The sequence below is a fragment of the Sphaeramia orbicularis genome, chromosome 14 (genome assembly GCF_902148855.1).
Source record: "Sphaeramia orbicularis chromosome 14, fSphaOr1.1, whole genome shotgun sequence".
Lineage (NCBI taxonomy): Eukaryota > Metazoa > Chordata > Actinopteri > Kurtiformes > Apogonidae > Sphaeramia > Sphaeramia orbicularis.
Genome location: NC_043970.1, coordinates 23,973,675 through 23,996,872, shown reverse-complemented (window position 1 = coordinate 23,996,872; position 23,198 = coordinate 23,973,675). Strand labels below are relative to the sequence as shown.

The following is a 23,198-nucleotide window of genomic DNA, read 5'->3' as shown; positions in this document are numbered from 1 at the left end:
ATAATTTCTATATGTTTTAGTTAGTTTTGTAAGCACACAATACAGTTTCAGTTAGTTATGTTTTTTTCTTTTAAACCCTTTCATGCATGAATTATGAGAACCTTAGTCAAGATTTTTTTTTTTTTTTTTCTGGAGTGTTTTTATACCTCCTTAGGCATAAAAAAAAAATTGCGATCGAGTTTTTTTTTTCATGGAGTTACAAAAATGTCCATGCATTTAATTTTTTAAGTAAAGAAATATGTATTTAAAACCCAATATCAGAAAGTAAAATGAAAACAATGAAATAAAAACATTTTTAAGGCTGCTAATTTGATGTTTTTTCATATTTTAACATACTCTAATGCTAGTCATTACCTCATATAATATTCAAAAAACAACTCTTTTAGTCTAACAAATAACAACTGATTTACACTTAAACATGTTACTGCAGATCAGGTTTATCAAGAACAGCAAAGTTATAGTAATGATATGAATTGCAGTGTATTATGGGATGTTGTGTAAGTGTCCACTGTGTTGGCTCATATGGAACTAAAACAACAAAACCTACGAATATACAAGAGAACAGCTGGAGAAGAACTGTCCACTGTAGTGACCACAATGCATGAAAGGGTTAATAACACTGGTCAACAACAAATTTATTATTGAAGTTTTTTGAGCTGATTTAGGATAATTTTTGTGTGCTGAATCCAAAAATCACATTAATTTTGCTCAATCAGGTCAACTTTCTGAACTATGCCAAATATGGGCTTTTTAACATTTTTGCTTACATTTATGGGCATTTTCACATCATATGATACAAAATTCTTTCATATTTCTTGCAATAAACGAGTTCTGAAGATTTTACTTTTGCCAATTTATGATTAATGGTTTTTTCTAATATTACAGGTGAATGAAATGGCTTCGACTAGAAGATCTTGCAAAAATAAGCCTGACGTATTCTGCTACATCTGCGGTGAATACACCATTGTACCTAACAGGAATCAAGTGATCAAATGATTTTTTTTTCTCTTAAAACCTATTTTGGGTGAGAACTATATCAAAAATCAACTGATGAAGTCACAAAAATGTAATCAATTTTGTGAGAAGATCATATTTTTCAAAATCAAATTAGCAAAAAAACTTGACCTGATTGAGAGAAACAGATGTCATTTTTGGATTTAGCGGTGCAAAATGGTCCTAATTCAGTTAAAAAAAAAACAAGACAACTTGCAAAAAACATTTTTTTGTAACCCAGTGTTATAGTTTTTATTTATTTCAGTTAACGAAAATGTTTTTACAATTCTAGTTTTTGTCATTTCGTTAGTTTTCGTTAACGATAATAACCTTGCTTTGAACAGATACATCGATATGATTGGATGTTATCACCGACACAGCTGTGGAGTCAATCATGCATATTACAAACAACTGGTGTCAAATAGTCATTATTAGTGTAGACTTCAAAGCTCCTCCTGAACTTTTTTTTTTTTCCAGAAATCAAAACAGCTACCTTAAACTCATTTTGCAAGAGTATGTGTTTTGGCTTTTTTAAATAGAATTTCTCTGTGTGTATAAACACCTGGTGAGTCTAATGCAATTCAAAACAGCGGTCTCTTTTTCTAACGGGAACAGTTTAACTTTCTTAGGCTCTTGTTAGTGATATTATACAAGACCTGCTTCATACTGCAACTTCAAAATTTCCACTTCTGTGTGTATTTGTTTGGATATAAGTCGGTATTTAGAGTTCCCTCCCTGCATGGTGTCCCTCAAGGCACTCACTGGGGAGTCTTCAACTTCAGCTGAATCCCTCTCAAGCTGATGCCTTTTAGAATATAGCCAATGCTTGCTTGAACATCAGTAAGAAAAGGTGAGGGACCTTTGCTCTCTTGTTGCATCCAAATCCATAAGTGGTCAACAGCTGAGGCTGAAACTGAACTTCATACCTGAAAGCATTTGAGCTTCTTCTTTTAGATCCAGGATGGTCCACTTGGATGGGTTTCATCCTCCATTGCACAAAAGAAAAGAGAAAGGAGAAAAAAAAAACAAAACATCATAGTTACATCACATCCCTGCAAAACACAGGTGCTCTACAGTATTTTTTAAAATTTATTTATTTGTTTTGGTCTATTACGCTGTCAGTGTTCTGTCAAGCTCTGTCAAAATACTTGCTTTTGGTAGGGCAATATAATGTGAAGCGCATCATGCTTGTCATGCAGCTTATATATGCTGGAAGTGCCTGAGGTCTCGATAAAGGTCTGTTTTGAACTCTTGTTGATGTGACCTATGAGAGATGATCTGTTAGAAATGTTCTCAATACACGTCTCTTTTCCTTAGCCAATGCTGGGAATTTTGAGCAGGAGCAAGAGGTTACGCTCAGTTCCCATATACAGAAACATATAATATTCTCAAGAGACCTGAGGGCCCGCATGATTATGTGTAGATGAGTACTCAAGCCTTTGAGCCTGTTGAAGGGCTTTAAAGCTTGTGTGGTGTAATGTTATGCACTGACAGGTTACCCAATAGCCAACAGTTATATTTACATCCTGACAAACATACAAGAACTGTGCACAAGACGTATGAACCTGACCTTTATCCTAAACACAATAAAGACGACAAACCAGGTCAGATGTACACCAGGTTTTTCTCCTGAATTGTGCTCACTATCTCCACTGAACTGCACGATTTAATAGATAATTTTCCTGTGCTCCCTACGTTAGTGCAACTTCACATTTCTTAATGACATGGACCTATTGCTGAGCTGCATGTGGAAATGTAGGTGGAATTGATTCATTTATAAGGGGGAAAAAAAAGGTGATCTTTAACATCTGCGAGGTCCAATTAACGGCAATGAGCCATGTTTGTGAAACTGTTGTATACAAAATGTCATTTTCTGCCAGTGTTTGCTGAGATAATGTGTGAGAAGCAAGCATACAATTATTGACTGAGCAGAAATCTTTATTTAACAAAGCTGTACACTGACTGAATTCTTCGCCATAATGCTCACTGGCAGCTATGACTGAGGACGATGAGCCTAATGAATGAAGATTAACAGGCTTATACAAGAGAGATTGTTGCCTTTATCGGTTTCCAGAGGAGGTAATACCTCCAGTGATGCTGGCCAGTGCAGTTGTTTGGAGTCTCTTAATGCCCATAGCGTATGTTTGATCTTGGGAGTAAATATCACTTAGAGATACCTTGTAGCACACAGGTGTCAAACATGTGGCCCGGGAGCCAAAACCGGCCTGCCAAAGCGTCCAGTCTGGCCCGTGGGATGAATTTGCAAAGTGCAAGTTGGGGCATCAAACTCAAAAATAATATTATAATAACCTATAAATAATGACAACACCCATTTTTTTCTCTTTGATTTAATGCAAAAAACATTAAATTATGAAAATGTTTACATTAACAAACTATCCTTTAACAATAACCTGTGAATAACTTGAACAAAATGAAGAAAATTATGTGCAATTTTAACAATTTTCTGCCTGTTACTAAATGTTTTGTTCATATGTATAGATGATAAGTCGAGGCATAATACTGATAAAATTGTACTTTTATTTCTTTTCTTTTGTTCAAAGTGTTTTTATTACATTTCGACTCACAGAAAAATATAATAGTCATTGTTTTTTTTGTTTGTTTGTTTTTTTGTTTTTAAACCCAAACACATGAACATTCCCACCCTGTTGCACCAAAAAAAAAAGATAATTGACAATAAAAACAATAAATAAATAAGGAACACAGATATTAGTCACAGACTTGTATTGATAAGACTACTATGGAATAAGTGAGGGATCTACCTTTTTCATGTGATTTAGAACAGGTTGCCAGGTACTGAAAAACTTATTTTCACATCCTCCTATAGAATATCTGATTTTTTCCAATGCTAAATTTTATTTATTTGTTTTATTTTTTATTTGTCTCTTAATGCCCATAGCATATGTTTGATCTTGGGAGTAAATATCACTTAGAGATACCTTGTAGCACACAGGTGTCAAACATGCGGCCCGGGAGCCAAAACCAGCCCGCCAAAGGTTCCAATCCGGCCCGTGGGATGAATTTGCAAAGTGCAAGTTGGGGCATCAAACTCAAAAATAATATCATAATAACCTATAAATAATGACAACACCCATTTTTTCTCTTTGATTTAATGCAAAAAACATTAAATTATGAAAATGTTTACATTAACAAACTATCCTTTAACAATAACCTGTGAATAACTTGAACAAAATGAAGAAAATTATGTGCAATTTTAACAATTTTCTGCCTGTTACTAAATGTTTTGTTCATATGTATAAATGATAAGTTGAGGCATAATATTGATAAAATTGTACTTTTATTTCTTTTCTTTTGTTCAAAGTGTTTTTATTAAATTTCGACTCACAGAAAAATATAATACAGTCATTGTTTTATTTTTTGTTTGTTTTTTTGTTTTTAAACCCAAACACATGAACATTCCCACCCTGTTGCACCAAAAAAAAAGATAATTGACAATAAAAACAATAAATAAATCAGGAACACAGATATTAGTCACAGACTTGTATTGATAAGACTACTGTGGAATAAGTGAGGGATCTACCTTTTTCATGTGATTTAGAACAGGTTGCCAGGTACTGAAAAACTTATTGTCACATCCTCCTATAGAATATCTGATTTTTTCCGATGCTAAATTTTATTTATTTGTTTTATTTTTTATTTGTCTCTTAATGCCCATAGCATATGTTTGATCTTGGGAGTAAATATCACTTAGAGATACCTTGTAGCACACAGGTGTCAAACATGCGGCCCGGGAGCCAAAACCAGCCCGCCAAAGGTTCCAATCCGGCCCGTGGGATGAATTTGCAAAGTGCAAGGTAGGGCATCAAACTCAAAAATAATATCATAATAACCTATAAATAATGACAACACCCATTTTTTTCTCTTTGATTTAAGGCAAAAAACATTAAATTATGAAAACGTTTACATTAACAAACTATCCTTTAACAATAACATGTGAATAACTGCAAAAATAAAAGAAGTGGAAAATCTGCACTGTTGAATATTCTCTTGTAACAGCTTTTTACATCTTTCATTTAACTTATAATGCACTCCTCATTATTATCCAAAGGGATTTGATCTTGTCTGTTTACCCTTAATTTTTTTCTTGTATTAATTAGTTTCCGTGGGCAGGTTCACTGTACGTACCATCAACTACTTCTCCAAAATCTCAGATAACAACCAATGCATAATTGATCAGTCCAGGGAGAAACAATTAGAATGGCATGGGAAATATTGACCAAACCACTTAAAATTACATAGACAGAGCTAATCTGAGCTCCTCTTGCATATTATATATTAAATGGCTGAACTCTCCTGAACTGTTAGACATTTTGTAGATTTAGTTTCTGTGGAGAGTGAGTTTTTTTTTCTTCCCCCAAATCCTCATTTTAAAATTAATTTTTGTACTTAATGATTATATTACATAATCAGGTCCCATTTGTATTGTACCATTTGGCATAATCATGTTTCTCACTCACACTCTCTTTCTATTTTTAATTATCCATTTCAATGAATGTATCACATTTTTATGTTAAGTCTTTTTTTTTTTTTTTTTTATACCTGTAATTGTTGCTTTAAATATTTGGGTACTTCTATGAAACTGGATTCATTTTGGTATCTGGAACTTTGCCAGTTTTTTAGACCAAATAATAAAAGAGAAATTTAGACATATTTCCCCCCAGGATGATGACCTCAGATAAATGCAAAAAATTATACTCTTGCTCTGAGCCATCCCAAAATTAATGAATTTTTAATAAAATATTAGGGCCAGAAATAGGTGTCAGTGCATTTGATCTGGAACACATGGCTTGAAATGGTCTTATATAAAGACAGTGTGTTAAATTTGTCAATCTTAGTGGTTTTTCTAATCTAGACATGCAGGTTTTTGATGAATCTGCAGTCTCATTCCCGGTTTTGCATGTAACCCATCGTGTCCATTTGTGTTACACACAGAACCTGCCCATTTAAACACATATAAATCGCGAGTGATTTTACAACAGCAGTCATTTTTGTGCAACACTCTGCCTTGCATAATTAATTTGATACCCAAAATGTACCTGTGAGAGAATAAATACACTGTAAAAAAAATAGTAGGATGTAATTTTCGTGTCCTTTTTACTGTGTTACATGCGGATTTTTCTATAAAAATAATATAAGAATGTGTGTTATCTGAAAAATAGTTTCTCTTTTATCTCAATAAATATTTATATTTAACCCTTTCATGCACAAATTATGAGAACCTTAATCAAAAATATTTCCTGAGTGTTTTTATTCCTCTTTAGGCATGAAAAAAACAATGTGATTGAAAATTTTCTTCTGAAAAATAAATTTAAAAAATAATAATAAAATAAAAATAATTTAAGAAATATTAAAAATGTATAAAAAAAATAATGAAAAAAAAAAATCTTATGAACCTATTTTTCATGAAGTTGCAAAAATGTCCACTCAGCTGGACACTATGCGTTGAATTTTTGATGCACAGAAACATGTATTTACTGATAAATTGTGTGAAAACTATGGGGAGGGCTTGTGATTCTGGGGGTTTATGCTCAGGAGAGATCTACATAATGTTAACAATTCATGTCAGAAAAGATATGTAGTGCCTTAAAATTTTAATAAAGATATGTGTAAAAAACCAAAAACAAACAAACAACGAAAAGAACAACAAAATCCATGAATATACAAGAGAACAGCTGTAGAATAGCTGTCCACTGGAGTGACCAGTGTGCATGAAAGGGTTAAAATAGACCCAAAGTGCTTCCAAACTTGCTTCATTACATTAGTCTACATCTGGTTTTAATTTTTAGCCCCTATGTCCTGTTTTTAGGGACTAGTTTCATAGAAGCACCCACATGAAATAAGAGAAGTGGTTTCCCCAGAACATTAACAATAGCAAAAGTTTAACTCAGAGAAGCAGTGGCAGAAAAGCTCATTCTAATATGACGATAATACCACATTACCAAAGACTGACTAAAGACTTGGTTTAGGATATTGTTTGTGAAACAGGCCTAAAATTGCTCAATCATTTATGATACATTACTGTATTTCACACTTGATTAAATAATATGGTATCTGTGCCGCCACGATTAACTCAGTTAAATTCAGTGCAAATGCGCTAATGATCAAATGCGGGAGAAATGAACGGAGCATTAACATCAGGATGTAAGATGCACTTTTCTGTCACTGAATGCTTTCAACCATAGCTCATTGTCCATTTATAAAAAAGACCATTTCCGCTCTGACTTTGAGCAAAAGCACAAAGATATCCAAGAATTAACATCACAAGAAGGAATTCCTCAAAGTCTAGAACTAAATGTGTAGCTATGGGCAACTCATCAGTGCTTTAAAGAAATATGTTAAGTGCACGACTGAGGCTACTTCTGGGACATTGTTTTTCTAGTTGAAGTGGTGGACTAAGGTCCTGGGACTCTTCCACTTCATGTGCTGAAAAGCATCCCTCTCTGAATTTCAGGGGCTTCCTGACTAAGAAATGAAGCACTGGTCCCTACATAACAAGAATACCAGAACATCTTAATGAGCCTGGGTCTTATGTGAGACACAGCTTACACAACGTAGCTCCAAGGCTCCAACCTCTTATGAAAATGGAATAATCGAGTCCTTTCACACTCTATGACCAACGCTGGATAGAAAACGATGAAAACACTGACAGCGTTCGTTTTTTCCCTGAAGTGATTTTATTACAAAGTTCATGAGGACTTACAGTATTACAAGAGAATTTGTCAACATGCGAAAACAGAACAAAGCAGAACACAGGAGTTTAACAAACTGATAAGATAAGACAATCCACTGTTCACAATAAACATAAAAACTGATTAAGTCCTCAGGAGGTGGGAGCCGGTGAATGACTACAGTGCAGGCATAGAACGGCCACATTCACACTGACTCAGCAAAGGTCAATCCAACCAAGGCAAGATGTGCACATCTCAAGAAAACATGTTACAATTTTTATATGCCATCGGCTTTTCTCAGAACTTTTAGAAAGCTTCACTTGTATGTACATAAAACTGTACAAAAACATGGCATCACAAGCATTTTATCCTATATAAATATACCAACAATTAGGATAACAACTAGATTCTCTCTTGCAAAGACATATTTTCAAGGCAATTGTCTTTGTTTGAGATGAACTGTGAAAAAGATGAAATGTTCAGTTAATTTCAGTCCATTTGGGAGAGGGCCTTTTGAATATGAACCAGCACTAACATTTCAGAAAGTAAAGTCAAAGAAAAAGAGTAAACAGTTTCTACCAATTATCTTTGGAATTCATGCTAAAATCGTCGCCTGCTCGACAGCAGACACAGGGCTGTGGAGATCTATGTACACTACACCACCAACAGATTTCTGTATTTTTTTCACACAACCAGTTTGTTAAGAGTCTGATCAGTAATAAACCCCCCCCCTGCCAATTTCAGTACAGTATTTTGTCCATCTGTCCACAGAAATGATCACCATACAATACACACTACAGAGAGGCAAAAGATACTCAAGTGAATTCAACATTAAATTAATGTTAAGTACAAATTAAACATTACTCAACGTACTGAGTGTATTTAGGTGCTTCATGATGTCCTCTTATTTTGATCAAGGAGAACCATTCTGTGTTTGCAAGAGTAAACACAGTTCATTCAGCATGAGTTCAAAAGAAAGGTCAAACCTTGTGATATATTGTTCCAGGGGAGAGGAGTAGGTCATTATCAGCTGGCATGAAAGAGTCCAACTCATCACGACAAGAGGGGAAAAAAAAAAGAAGGCCCCAGCTTGTTTTTATTTTGGAGAGGACTTAAATCAAACTCCTGTCATTTCATTCAGAGCAACAGCCGATGACTCCCAGTTATCTTAAAAGCTCCCCCTTTTAATTTATGTAAAAGACAAATCTGAAGATACATTGCAGATTCACTGAAGCGATAAGTGTTCTTAGGCTGGTATCAGGTTAAGATTTAACCCCAGAGATAAATCTTGACACAGAACAGCTAGAATAAGTGAATCTGAATTGAGTCAAAGCATTTAAATAGATAAAGTTGTGATTGAGGCTATGTGACATTGGCTTTATCACTCATTGCTATCTTTCTCACTTGTCATTAATTCCAGGTCAGTGATCCTACCCGCTGCTTTCAGTTCATGAAGCGGCTATCCACAGCTCTGAGAGGGTCGCTTGGGCGAGCCGTGGGGGTTTAATCACAGTGTATCATGGCTGTTGTTTGAATTTTATTTCAGTCGCTAAATGGCTTTGAAAACGGCATAATGTGCTTTCTCCCCCTCAAGGCAGGATAATCGCCCACCTTATTTAATCATGGCCATGTCCAGTAATTTCCATATGTTTTCAGTTTAATTATTCTAAACGCAGTTTTCAATGGCAGCATGATGAGGTAAGTGCAGATAAAAATACCCCCTTTAACTGATTGTAGCTCTGTGGGTGGATTTGCATTATCCAGTGGGTGCCTTGTCCTGGGGGTGTGCTCACACATGGCCTAGCTCAGGACTCATTACTCACCCTAATTAGGAAATGTCCATTCCAGGCTCTTCCACCCTTACTCAGAGACACAATCTGACTATGGAAATACTCTGCAGAGGTGAAAGGTATCTACAAATCTAATCAAATCAATGTTTAAATCAAAGACACCGTCTAGCTCTACGATGTTGTAAGGCAGGCTAGTGTAGTCATCATTAACATCCAATTAGTGACTAATACATAGTGTCCTTCAGACATATCCTTCAGATTCACTTGGAAAAATCTTTGTAAAGATAAATGAAGCCCACGGGCATGTCCTATTTTTTAGTCTGTTCAGTAGTCAAAGGAGGAAAAATGCTTAACAAGTTATTAAGCATGTTGTCCTCAATATAAAGGAAGTCAAATAACAGGAGCTGCAGTACATTGAGACTGACTCATACCATATAACCTTATGTTTAAGCTCAAATGTTCTCTGCTTCTGTAGAAGTTACTGAATTGAAATAAGAGTTCCAAATATGACCTTTTGATTTAATTTCAAATCTATGCATTGACTTTGAGGTCTATTTGGTCCATATAAAAAAAAACATTAATCCAGTTCGTGCATTATTCACTGAATTCACCTCTGGGGAAGTTAATATCATAATATATAGTTTTAAACAAAGAAAACCACCTGTTCTTCACCACTTCAACTCGTACTTACTTTTACCAGGATCTCTCAGTAATGTCGTGCCGTTTTCTGATCTCATTTAAGTAGCTTTTCATGCGTTCATTAGATCTATACAAGGTCATACAGTATATGGGGAGGTAAAGAATTTTCAGTTGCAGAGAAAAGGTTTTGTGAGTTAACACTATGAGCTGGTCTGATTGTCGCCATCGAGAGGAGCGTCTTAAACTGAGACACTAATATGATTCCAGTAACTGAGAGGGTAACAATGTTTGAAGTGAAAGGCCAATCAGAATGCATCTTGTAAGTACTTTATATTTGGTCATTGTGACTCCGGGGTACTGTGGCCAAATCAACCGTTTTCATGATGAACGATAGGTCACAGTGCTGAGAGTCAGTGGAACATAATGTCAGTTTAAATGCAGCCACACAGCCTTCTCCACCAGTGGCAAAGCTCTACAGGGAGCACAGGTAAAGGCCATTCTACTATGATTAGGGGTCAAAGGTGTGTGTGTATGTGTGTGTGTCTGTGTGTGATTGTGTGGAGCGGATAAATGCCTTCCACAATATCGAACTCCACATCTGGAGATGGTTTCAATCAAGTTTAAACAGCAGCAGCAAAGAAAAGCTTAAATATGCTAAAATTCTGAGGCAATCTTTTTTCAGCTTATGCCAGACAAAAATATATGTAGAACACACCATTCAAATGTATTTACAGCACTGTACATTAAGATAGACCATTTCATTTGATTGTTAATCAAAATTCTTATGCCTTCTGATAGGGCTTGACTGACTGTTGAATGATATCTAATAATGGCACAAGAGCACTGAGCACAACTTTCAAATTGAAGAGATCACTTCACAGAATGGGACTTGGCTAACTACAACAATAATTAGTTACTACTAACGTTGCAATTACCATCTGCACTTCCTTTTGATCTGTTTGAATTATATCCTTCAAGATTTTGTATAAATAATGAGTGCATCAATTAACTGTGTGGAACTCTTAATAAATATGCTAATAAATTAATAATTTAAGGAGAAGAATGACGAAAACAAGTGTTCATGCCAGTGATTGAATGAGTCACAGCCTATTGTTGCTGACAAAAAGGGCATTGGCTTTAGCGTGTGGACAGCCTGTTTCTCCTTCTGATGTAGGTGTTTCTTTTCTTCATTTGTGCACAGATCAGATGATGGTTTTCCTCACAGGTAGATTTCTCTTTTTGGAGTGTGGGCAGAAGGAGAAGTGGGTGGGAACTCGGAGGCTACGCTGAGGGGCATCTCCTCCAATGGGCAGTCTTGACTGGCGTCGTGACCGCTGCTGGAATAGGCACTGCGGGAGGGTGGCAGGCGCGACCGGTGCTCCTCGCCACCCAGCCTGGCGCTCCCATTGGCCAGGCGTCCCAGGCTCCCTCTCTCCTGGTAAGGCACGAAGGTAGAGAGTTTCGGGGGGTTCCTGGTCTTGCGTACAGGGGAAGGATGCCCGGGCATCCAGCAGGCGTCTGAGTGGCCCAATTCGCTGCACTCGGTTGTACAGTTTCCGGTCATAGCCACATCGGGGAGGGAGCGGATATCTGCAGACACAAGAGAGAAAACAGCACTATTAGAAAGCCTCAGAGTTATAGAGATCAGAACAACATCTTCAAAAAAAGTCATAAAAGGCATTTGTGAACAGAAATGGTGTCATCTGAAACACCCCATGAAACCCACCCCCCTCCTTGAGGTCTTTGCAGCTGTTGCTAAGCAGTCAGCAGCAGTTGCTATGTAGCTGTTGCTATGCGCTGTGTAATGAGCGCTACTGTGTAGTCTACAGATACATTCAGGAGATGGAATGCTGCATCTGTGTCATTTAAAGTATCCAACAGCAGTTTGTATGTTCAAAATATATCGCTGAGTTGTAAAGATGTTGAACAGCAATGCATTATTTCAACTTCCTATAATTCATGAGAAGTTTGGGTCTGATTTTCCTGTAATGGAGCTTCAAATATGTGTCTTTGTAAAAAAAAAAAAAAAAGGAGGCTCGGCTAAAGAAAAATACTACAGACACACATCCACATTAAGTGATTGGTTATTAGGAGAACCATGTATCCCTTTGGGCAAAACCAGTGAAAGAATTATTGATTGACAGTACTGAAATGAGTTCCCTGCCCTTGATTATTATCCATTTTTTATTCAACTCCCCCTAATTAAATAAATGGGTCCATGACCCAGTGACCTCATTTTAATGCACTAGCTAAGAGGGTTCTAAAATAAGTTCGCTTCAGCTATCAAGTATCACTGGGCTCTGAAAGTAAAAGTGCACAGAAGAACTCCTGTATTTGTTTACCAGACTGTGCAGCTGGCAGCCAACAGACTTGTTAAGCAGCCCACCTGTTGACAAGCTAAACATACAGCTGAGATTAAATGGAAATACATCTCAGTTTATCTTTGTTATCCCCTCAGATTCAGCCTAGGACAGCCAAATCAATGTCTGTGAAGAGAAGAGCAGACAACTAACATCTGAGGCTGTGATGTCACCCACATGTAAAGTTTTGATTGCTGTGATAAATGCATTACTGCAACGGCACAATGCTGTCCACACCATGAAAGAGTACGTCCATCATGGAGGCACCATCTCACTTGGCGGCAAAGGGACAGTGTGTGGAAGAGAGTAAATTTATTCGCCGAGAAAGCAGTGAGCTCAGTGCCGCACACAAGACGGCAATGATGCAACTGCAAGAGATGACGTATAAAACAGCAGCGAGAGTTCACAGCTAATAGAGAAAATGCCAGCTTGATAGTAAGCCTATGAGACATACCATCAGTATTGTACTCATGACCAGTGGCAAGATAATTATCCCACAAAATGTCAGACCTCTGAGGCTGCAAAAACTGCATCTGGCTCACCAAGCTTCAATCAATCAAAAGCCAACGTGAGACAGCTTGGGAGTCGGCAAGGCGAGATTTAAGAATTTAAACTGCTTAACAAAAATGTTTTATTTATGTCTGGAGTATATTTTACCAATTGGGAATTCTAAAACAATCGACCCATTGTTTATTAAATGATAATCATGAGACAAAGCAGAACGCATAGGCTGTCTATTGTTACTGTTAATCTTGCTTTTCCTGTAATCCTAAATTGGTAGATGTTTAGGCTATTAAATGCATTTATGCCACAATAAGCAATGCCTCAGCTTTATTCATGCCTAATTATACCATTCTCCTTAAGTGCCAAATTCTTCGTCTCTGTTTCATAAGCTAATGTCAGTGCAGATTGTTTTAAATAAATGAACTACACTTTTATACGCGATTGAGACAAAAAACAAAACAAAACAAAAAACCCTGAATTTGGAGCTTAAAGAAAGGGTTTGAACACAAGTGTATGTGTGTGGCGTTTCATGCATGATGATTGGAGTTTTATTTTCTCGGCTGCGCTAAGAGCGTTGTCTGTATGCATCACTGCAGTGAAATGGACTCTTGCTACAAAAGATGTTCATGGGAAGAGAGTTGGGGAGAGGGTTGAGAAGTACGCTTCCAAGCACAAGCACAGTCGTGTAGGCATCTACTCCAAAAGGATTTCACACTTGATTAAAACCTCTCCACAGCTTCCAGGAGGTTTACGCCACACCAAAGCGGCCTTGTGTAAAATTCTGCATAGCTCCACAACTAGAAATCACTCTATGGGGAAAAGTAGGTACATCTACACTGCTATCCCAAAACACTTTGCATGCCACAACTGGGCATGTCTCTTTCTTTATGAATAAGAAATTGTCATTATGTGCGCATTTAAATACAGCCACAAAACGTGCAAAAATATCCTATACTTTACTATTTAAGGGATAATTTCTCCTTTTGACTTCAATTAGTCGTAACAAAAATAAGAGATAAAAGACAAACAAAGGTTAACACTGATAACCACATCGGCACTGACGAACTGTCAGGTTGGTAATTGACTCTAGGTTGACTGTGTTTTGAGAAAATATCAACCAGAATGCCAACCAAAAGAAAACATGTAATGTAAAATGATACCGTGCACCAGTGACAGGAATTAAGGCACATTCTGAACCATGCTCATCATCATCAAGGGCCAGAAAATGAGCTATGACAGCTAAATACTACGTCTAGCTTGCCAAAGTCTGCCATTTTCTTCTAACGCTGCCAAAGCACATATTGAACGTCATCAAGAGAGAACATGAATGCACTAATGCCAGCTATTTAAGTAGGTTATTACCTTGTCTGTTAGGGTTTCATCAACATTCTATGTGGTTATATTTATAAACCTGCTTTGACACATTGTTTAGTCTTTACAGACAATTTAACAAATAACATCTATCTTCAGGAGCTGCAAGCTGTAGTACTAATGTCGTAGCTGCTTCATATCATCAGTGGTTTACAGCGTACATATAGATTTCAGTTCCTGATTCATTGTTGAGCAAACTCTAATGATAATGATAGTAAGAATTTCACTGTCATGTAGTTCTGACAACATATTATGATACAGTGTGTCATTTGTGGAAGAAAACACTTTACATTTGTTTTACTGACTTCTCTATCCCACTCAAATCTACTGCTAGCAAATAAAAATAAATAAATCAAATACTTCTGTGGCTGCCTTTTACCAGTGCCATTAGCCATCTGTATATGTAGTACCCACTTGAAATGTGGCAGAACACTGTCTGCTCTGAAGTTCATCAAATCGCACTCCCGCCCTTGGATGATACGATCATCGCTGGAATATTTGGTGGACCTCATGGAGCAAATGAGTCAACCATGAGGTAAAGGAGCAGCCAAAGGCACAGCGGGAAAATTGTATTTCTCACTCACTGAAACCTGTTTTCTCCTGAACCTATACCTGAAATAAATCTGCTCAGAGTCTGGAACAAACCCTTTAGACTTTATAGTCTTGTATGTCATGGATGGAAAGTCAAGGTGGACAATGGAGAACAGATGGGCAAACCACCACACTATTATGCCAGTGGCTGGAACAGGCTGACTGGAGTTAGAGAGCTTGTGATTTGGTTTTGAAGAGCAGTGACTCAATGACATTTTTTCTGTGCACAGCAGAATTCTTTTCCACTAGACTTGGAGATAGATTGCACCTGTAGCTTTTTCCTTTTATATTGGGTCAGTCCCATCTGCTTGCTTAAAGCAATATCGTGAAGAAAAGAGAGAGTAATTTCCACCTTATACCTGCAACAACCTTCAGTAGCACACCAGTGACTCACATTGGACCTTAGCAAAGCTTCTAAAAGCACCTCCACTGCAGTAGCATAACATGCATTCCACAGTGCAGTAACAGAGAGGGGGTACACACAGAGCTTAACCCCCCGGCTGACAGATACATGTGAGGGGTGGGTTTGCATGCTGCTTGCATCAGGGTGCCAGTGGGAGGTGTTGAGTGTCTGAGGCAGGCTTCCTCATCGTCTGATCCCTTGCCCACGGGCATGGGGGAAGCTGCCTCTTCCTGAGATTTCACACTGCTCCTCTCTGTTTGATTGCAAATGCTGCCTCTCCCCACCGGCAGCTTTCCAGCGTGTGTGCCATACCGCTATGATCGATGGCGAACAAATATGAGAGACCCAGAGCTCAGAGAGGGATAACAGGGAAAAAACAGCTACTATCATTTGGGAGCATATGAGTGATATTAGTGATATGTTTGCAGTCTCAGCAAACAGTTTATGTGGTAAATTATGAAGAAAGTTCGAAGAAACAAAATGAGCAAGAGGAGATATCCCACATCTGAGCAAACATTATTGTCTAGTGCTGGCTATCAGTATAATAACTGGGTGTGAATGTATTCTATGGTTGTCATACGCAGCAAAGAAAAACAACAAGAAACTAAGGTTTTGTATTTCTTTAGCTATGACATGTCAAGTCTTGTTATTCAAGTGCTCTGAACAGTTTCTCACAGTAAGCAGAAGCAACCAAAAACAGTCCTTTTCTTTTTTTTTCTTTTTTTTTTTTTTTTTTCCTCCAGAGGGGTGCATTTTTAAGAGGAAAACTCGCTACAAGCACACAAACATAGTGTTGACATGCACATTCTCCTTGCTCATTGTAATAGAATACAAAAGAACAATGGTGGAGTTTGTAACCCCCGACATGCATTTCACATCTCACAAGGAAAATTAGAATGTGTAGGCTTGGAAGCTTTGTCACCTAACCTGTACAGAAACTGACATGAGAGATAAAGCATTTGTTAACTGTTCACTTAGAATATTATGGTTTTATTCTCTAGATAATTGGAATATGCTTATTCTAAGAAATGCTTTGTGTACAATTCACATACGCAGAATTGCCTCCCTTTTTAGGTGGCTGTGTCGAAAAACTTACAATACCACTTCCTGATAAAGAGGCCTTTGTAAAAGGGTTTATGAGATGTAACCAAGAGGCAAAGACTTGGGCTTGACAATGAAACCAGTGCAGAAGTATCTGAAATACTGCTCACAGCTGCTGGGTCCTGCCTCCAAAACGCTCCTGCTCTCATAGACTGTCACTGAACTTCACTCTAAAAATAAGTAAGCCGTTTTTTTTTTTTTTTTCAGGAGTCATTCTGGGCTCATTTGTTTTATTCAAACTCTCTAATAAGTGATCCAGTGGACCATCTATAAATTATTGCTCTATTAATAAGATCTCAGGGCAAATAGAGGGCTTTGATCTGTCATGCCAGGTTTTATTGACAGGTCTGTATGACAGCTCACTTGCCTGCCAGGTTGGATTTACAGGGCTTCTGTTTGCTGAATAAAATGCATATTTTTTCCTGACAGACAGCTTGACTGTATGTGTAGTTAATGTTACGCTAAAAAACAAAAAAAAAAATCATGAAATAATTTTGTTAAACAAGTGCCATTTTGCTGAATTAATAAGCTACTGTTTAGCATTAGTTCACCCATGATGCCTCACATGTGGCTCTGACCCCTTGCACTCCTGTAGCTCCACCCTTTTTGTTCAAATATGGTAATTTCCAGCTCCATGCTGACATCTATTATGTATTTCCAGTCTATGGATGTAACTAATGGCCATATTAGATATTAATGAATAAAATAATTAACAATGTCTGCACAAGGACCATTTTCTTTCCTCGCTCTGTAATATGCATCTACTGTATAACGTTTACTTATCTCACTCTATGAGTCACCTTAAATGCACTTCAGCATTCCTTTGGGACCAGACATGAAAATCAATTGACTAACAATTTATCAATATTAACAACTACGGCCTTGTATTCTTAATGTGTTAAGTAAATAAAATGTATTAATTGCATGTCCTTACTCGCCCTTTATTGACTCAAAATCTATAATTGCAGGACGGACAACATATCATACCTGACCCAATGAAGACCAACTAGTAATATAATTACACTTCAGTGGAAAATGTTGGTAAATAATCATTGATCTAGGTATAGAAGAAGAAATAAGTGATTGATAAATGGTTCATTAGACTTCTGTAAAACATTCTATATAGATAAAAGTATAAATGTTATAAAAGGGCTCCTTATCAAAATGTTGTACCAAAGTTTAAATGTACTCTTGCATGTTCTCAAAGCCTATTTAACCCATACAGACCCAGTGCTACCTTTGTGGCAGTTCTCAAGTGAATTTTTTCTCTCTATTTAACCTTTCTTAAGTGATTTATCACCGTTTATTCTAATATTATGCTCTGTACTTGGCATTTTAAAGTATAAATCAGCTATTTTCCTATATTCAATTCACTGATCATGTAGATGTTCATAAAAGCTCAGGTTAAAGTTCAAGAATATATCAAAAACAGAAAACTGAAGAAATTATCACTTTTTTAGTAAAATAGATCATTAACAGAACATAAAAACAAGTGTGTTCATCCGCTGTTATTTATCAAATTGAATGGGTTTTACTGGTGAATCAATATTGTAGAGGATGATGGTGTTTCCACGGTAACTATGGAGCCTCTGAATGTCCAAATGGGTCATATCTGATGACCATGAAAAGAGGACAAACTGTATTTTACATCGTCTATTTACATCACAGGTGTCAAACATGCGGCCCGGGGGCCAAATCCGGCCCGCCAAAGAGTTCAATCCGGCCCCTGGGATGAATTTGTGAAATTGCAAAAATTACACGGAAAATATTAACAATCAATGGTGTCAAAATCATTTTAATTCAGGTTCCACATACAGAAACATACAGTCTAATTAGATTTCAAGTGGGTTAGACCAGTAAAATATTATCATAATAACCTGTAAATAATGACAACCCCAAATTTTCTCTTTGTTTTTTGGTGTAAAAAAAGTAAAATTACATGAAAATGTTTACATTACCCAACTATACTTTTACAAAAAATGTGAATAACCTGAACAAATATGAACAAACGGAAATGTCTTAAGGAAAGTAAATGCAATTTTACCAATATTCTGCTTGTTATTAAATGTTTTGTGCAATTGTAACGCATGTGTGTAAATGATAAACTGATAAACCAAGGTATAACATTGTTAAAATTGCACTTGTTTTTCTTAAGACAATTCGAATTGTTTATGTTATTCAGATTTTTAAGGAAACTTTGTAGATGTAAACCTGATCATAACAGAATTTTACTTTTTTTACTGTTATTATTTTACTGGTCTGGCCCACTTGAGATCAAATCGGGCTGGATGTGGCCCCCGAAGTAAAATGAGTTTGACACCCCTGATTTACATAAATTGATAGGATTAGTGGATCAGCAGGTATTAAACATTCTAGATCAGTGGACTCTTTTGGTCGTCGGTGGAGGTTTGGATCTTTATGGATACTTTTTAAAAACATTTTATTTAATAGCAATGTAAAGATAACCTGGGTTCTCTCTTTCTCTTTCAAAAATATAACATTAACTGTTTTGGTGGACACAAGTTAATGAATTCTCACTCCAACCCTCCTCTGAAACTGATGTGAGGAGAAGAATTACTATTGATGTTAATGGCACATTTGTCAAAGTCTTCGCAGATGTAAGATGTGAAAACCCCGGCTTCCTGCGAATGTGTGCTGACATAGGCTGATGAGTGGATGTGCCGGCCAGTGGTACGTCAGGAAGAACTGCTGCAGATACTTGAGTGGGTGATGCTATACCTCCTGTCAGTTCTCTCCCAGTCCACCATTTTGTCTCGGACCTCCTTTACTTGAAGACTGCCTTTTGTATCACAGCATTTGACAAAGCCTTAGCACCTGCTGACAGATCACGCTATGCACCAGCTCCCCCAATTGAGAAGTTGATATGCGGTGTGATATGTCAACCAACACTAAGGCTTTGTCAAACTGTGGCACACACAAGGTATCGTCAGAGAAAATAGATTCAAAACATCGGGGGAAGACTGGAGAGAGAGAAAACTGCAGTAAATGATGATACAGTTGGCTTTGTGGGTAGTAAAATCACAGTGCACAGAGGTGTTTGTGAAATGCATTCCTAGAGACCGCTGCATGGCCCTGAAACATAATGTCAAGCTTACTGCCCAATTACTGACTGTAAATAGCATTTTGAACCTTGACAACCAGATATTGATCCACAGCGGCTTAATAAATAAATAATAAATTATCATTATCATTAGCATGAGCGTTAGAGATGGAAGTGTGAGTATCATAAATCCCTTTTAAGATTCAAGACTGCTCCTCAATCTGTTTTTTTCTTTAAACAAATGCTGTTTTGTTGCACTATCTTAATCCATAAAGACTCAGTGCTATTTTTGTGGCAGTTTTCAAACATTGGTTTTTTTTTTTCTCTATTTTTAACTTTTCTTAAGTGATTTATCATCATTTATTCTAATATTATGCTCAGTATTTTTGCATTAAGTGAAAATCAGGTATTTTCCTATATTTAATTGACTGATCATGACTGATGTCCATAAAAGCTCAAATTAAAGTTGAGGGTTATTATATCAAAAACAGAAAAAATGGAGGAAAATGTAACTTTTTCCTACAGTATATCATTAACTGAACAGAAAAACAAGTATCTCCACTCACTGTCATTTATCAAACTCCACTGGTTTTTACTGATTAATCAGTAGTTGCTTTTCCATTGACCCTCAAATTGAGCAAACATAACTTGCGCATAAAAATTTGCCAAATGGAAGAACAACAATTTCGCTGTCATTTTTCAAAGCACAAGGTGGTTTTTCAGTTGTAGCGCAATTGGTACATCATGCAAAACTGCAATGGAAAGACCTTTTTCTGCAACTAGAGTCACGTGAACAAAAAAGACCAGATGTTGACGAACGTTACAACAAGCGAAGAAGAGTTTTAGAAGAAACACAGCACGGTATATGTGGACACACCAGGAAACCAAATCATTTTTAAATTTAGTACAGGATAGAGGGGTAATATATGATAATATTGAATATATCTGTATATCTGTAATATCTGTATTTACGTTCGTTGCCAGGTTTATGGAATGACTTTTCATGTCATCTTGCAATAATAAATAAACAAATTAATGTATTTGTGATTTAATGAAAAAAACGACATTACGCATTTCTGTTTTTTTTTTTTTACATTTAATAAATATCGGTAATATTTTGTGCAGATGTCCGATAGAAAAGCGCGACTAGTGTTGTAGAAGATGAGGGTGTTACCACGGTAACTAAGGAGCCCCTGAACGTCCAAATGGATCATATGTGATGACCATAAAAAGATAACAAACTGTATTTTTTACCAATTATCCACATGGATTGACAGAATTAATGAATCAGCAGTTATTAAACTTTTTATATCAGTAAATAATTTTGGTCACCAGTGTATGTTTGGGTCTTTATGGGTTAAAATCACATGCACACACATGGTCCAACATCCTTCCTATAAATAATATTCAGATACAGATTATACTAGATGTCATGTCAACAGACCTTTTGTTAGTCAGGTTGAATTTGCATTGACAGGAAATGAAGCCTACATCAACTTAGCTAAATCTTTTATTAGAGCAGTCAGAAAAGATGATAAACAGCAATACAATATATGCTGTGTTAAATCTCATATTTATGTATTGAGGGCTTTAGGGACTCCAAGTTAAATGTGCATGGAGAGTTTAAAGCATCTAAATATAGCATTCAGCATTTGCTCTTTAGGCCGATTCATGGAGCAATTATTAATGTTGCTTATTTTAATATTTATTGTGTCTACATTTGATGCATAGAATGTATTATTAAGTACATTAACACATGCTCCATCACACTTGTCTTATGTATAGAACTTGTAAAGTACATCTGTGTAAATAAATGCATGAAAAGGCAATAACAACATGTTGATATAGCAATGAAAAACACTATTACAGTATACTACATCATTCTGCTGCACTTCTAAAAGCAATGTACTATCCTATATAATAACATTTAGTTCCTCTTTACTTCTTCACTGACTTTCTCATTCTGCTGAAACAGGAAACCTTACATTTCCTATTCAGTTTTCAGTGTAATTTAATTAAAAATGCTCAAAGAAATGCAGACTAAATCCCTGTGGTGTGGGGTTGTGACTGGACACTCAATAGGCTGGTGATTTCATTAGTGTAACTTCATTGCAAATTCTGCACAGTTCAAGCCAGAGGAAGAAGCACTCGTCATCAGCATGAAGTGGTCCAAAAGCTGTAGATTACATTTGTTTAGAAGAACAGAAGCTGCTTGGTGCTACACAACTTGATTGACCCTGTGTCTGTCTCTTTCTAGAGCCGATTGCATAACAAAAGGAACAAAATTTCAGGCGTAATGAGTGGTGACAGCATCAAGGTTGAAAGCGACGATGGGGCTGAGAAAATATTCACCAAAAATATATTATTTTTTTTTTTAAAGACTAGTTTAATGGAAAATACTGTCATGATAATTAGACAGACTGTTTCATCACGCAACCCTACTCTGATTACTCTGTGACATTTACTTGAGGAGTCACTTGTCTATTCCTGTCTCACACACCAAATGTCTTTCTTCTTCTCTTGTCTGAATGTCTCTTTATTGGTTCCTGCTTTTGAAGCTTTCCTCCTGCTTTAGGCGTTTATATTTGCACTCTGTGGTCCTTTCAACCACAGTGGCAGCAATCACTGGGCTTGTGCTAGCAGGTAGATGCTGTCAGAGAAAAATAAGGCTATTTAGTTTTATTTTAAATATTCTTTACATATCACTTGTCACCTCCTGTGAACACGATTTTCCCAGAAACACTTAACAAGTAATGGGCTTTTACACTGAGGTCGAAATATGTAACTGCTTTTACCTCTACCATTTGTCGCCCCCATACTAATCTGTCTGTGTGTTTTTTTCAAGACCAAACACTCAGAGAGTATATTCTTGATTTTAGTCGAAAATATGGTATCACACCAATAAAAGTAGCTTTACAAAGGATTTGTACATTGTAACAGTTTATTACTTAGGCTGTAAACACTTTGTAAATCATGAATAAGCTTGTAATAACAAGTGGTGCCGGGCACAACAAACTCCACTCCTCGCACGTATCGTAGCTTATTTTGGCATCGATCCAGCTGATGTCTTAATGTCTGTGCATGTGGTGATGTCAGCATATCAACTGCCTCTATATATGTGCCAAGTTTGAAGTAAATTGAAACAAAATGTATATTTTTATAGACATGTGAAATCTTGCCCATTACAAGTAAATGGGAGAAAAAAAAGATTTTAAAAAATCATAAAAAATTTGATCTTTGACCGACTCACATCTATTCTGGGTTACTGGCAATCTATAAACCCAATTTGATATGAATTCAACCAAACATTTTGCTGCTACAGACATATGAAATTTCACCCATTATAAGTAAAGGGGGAAAAAGATTTTAAAAATTCAAAGAAAATTTAAACTTTGACCTACTGTTCCCAAAATGTAATCAGATCTATTCTGGGTCACTGGCAATCTATAAACCAAATTTGGTATGAATTCAACCAATAGTTTTGCTGCTAGAGTGTTAACAAACAAACAAACAAACAACCAGTTTTTTTTGCCAGATTGTGAGGTGAAGTCCAGTCCCATCTGGTGTACCCCATGGGACCTAACCTGACACATATGATTTTTGTCACTTGGACAAAAACAGTAAATAAACTTCTAGTTTTGTATTAAACAGTTCAATGGACTGAATGTCTCATCATAT

General features: G+C 36.5%; 1 protein-coding gene across 1 annotated transcript in view; it reads right to left on the bottom strand.

The window, feature by feature from the left end:
- Nucleotides 1–8,119: 8,119 nt before the first annotated feature.
- The window catches only part of pcdh1a (protocadherin 1a), a 116,244-nt gene continuing 101,165 nt past the window's right edge, over nucleotides 8,120–23,198 (bottom strand). The window contains exon 5 of the mRNA XM_030154186.1: nucleotides 8,120–11,719. Within this exon, the coding sequence (XP_030010046.1) occupies nucleotides 11,349–11,719 (371 nt within the window). The 3' untranslated portion in view covers nucleotides 8,120–11,348. The remainder of the gene's footprint in view (nucleotides 11,720–23,198) is intronic.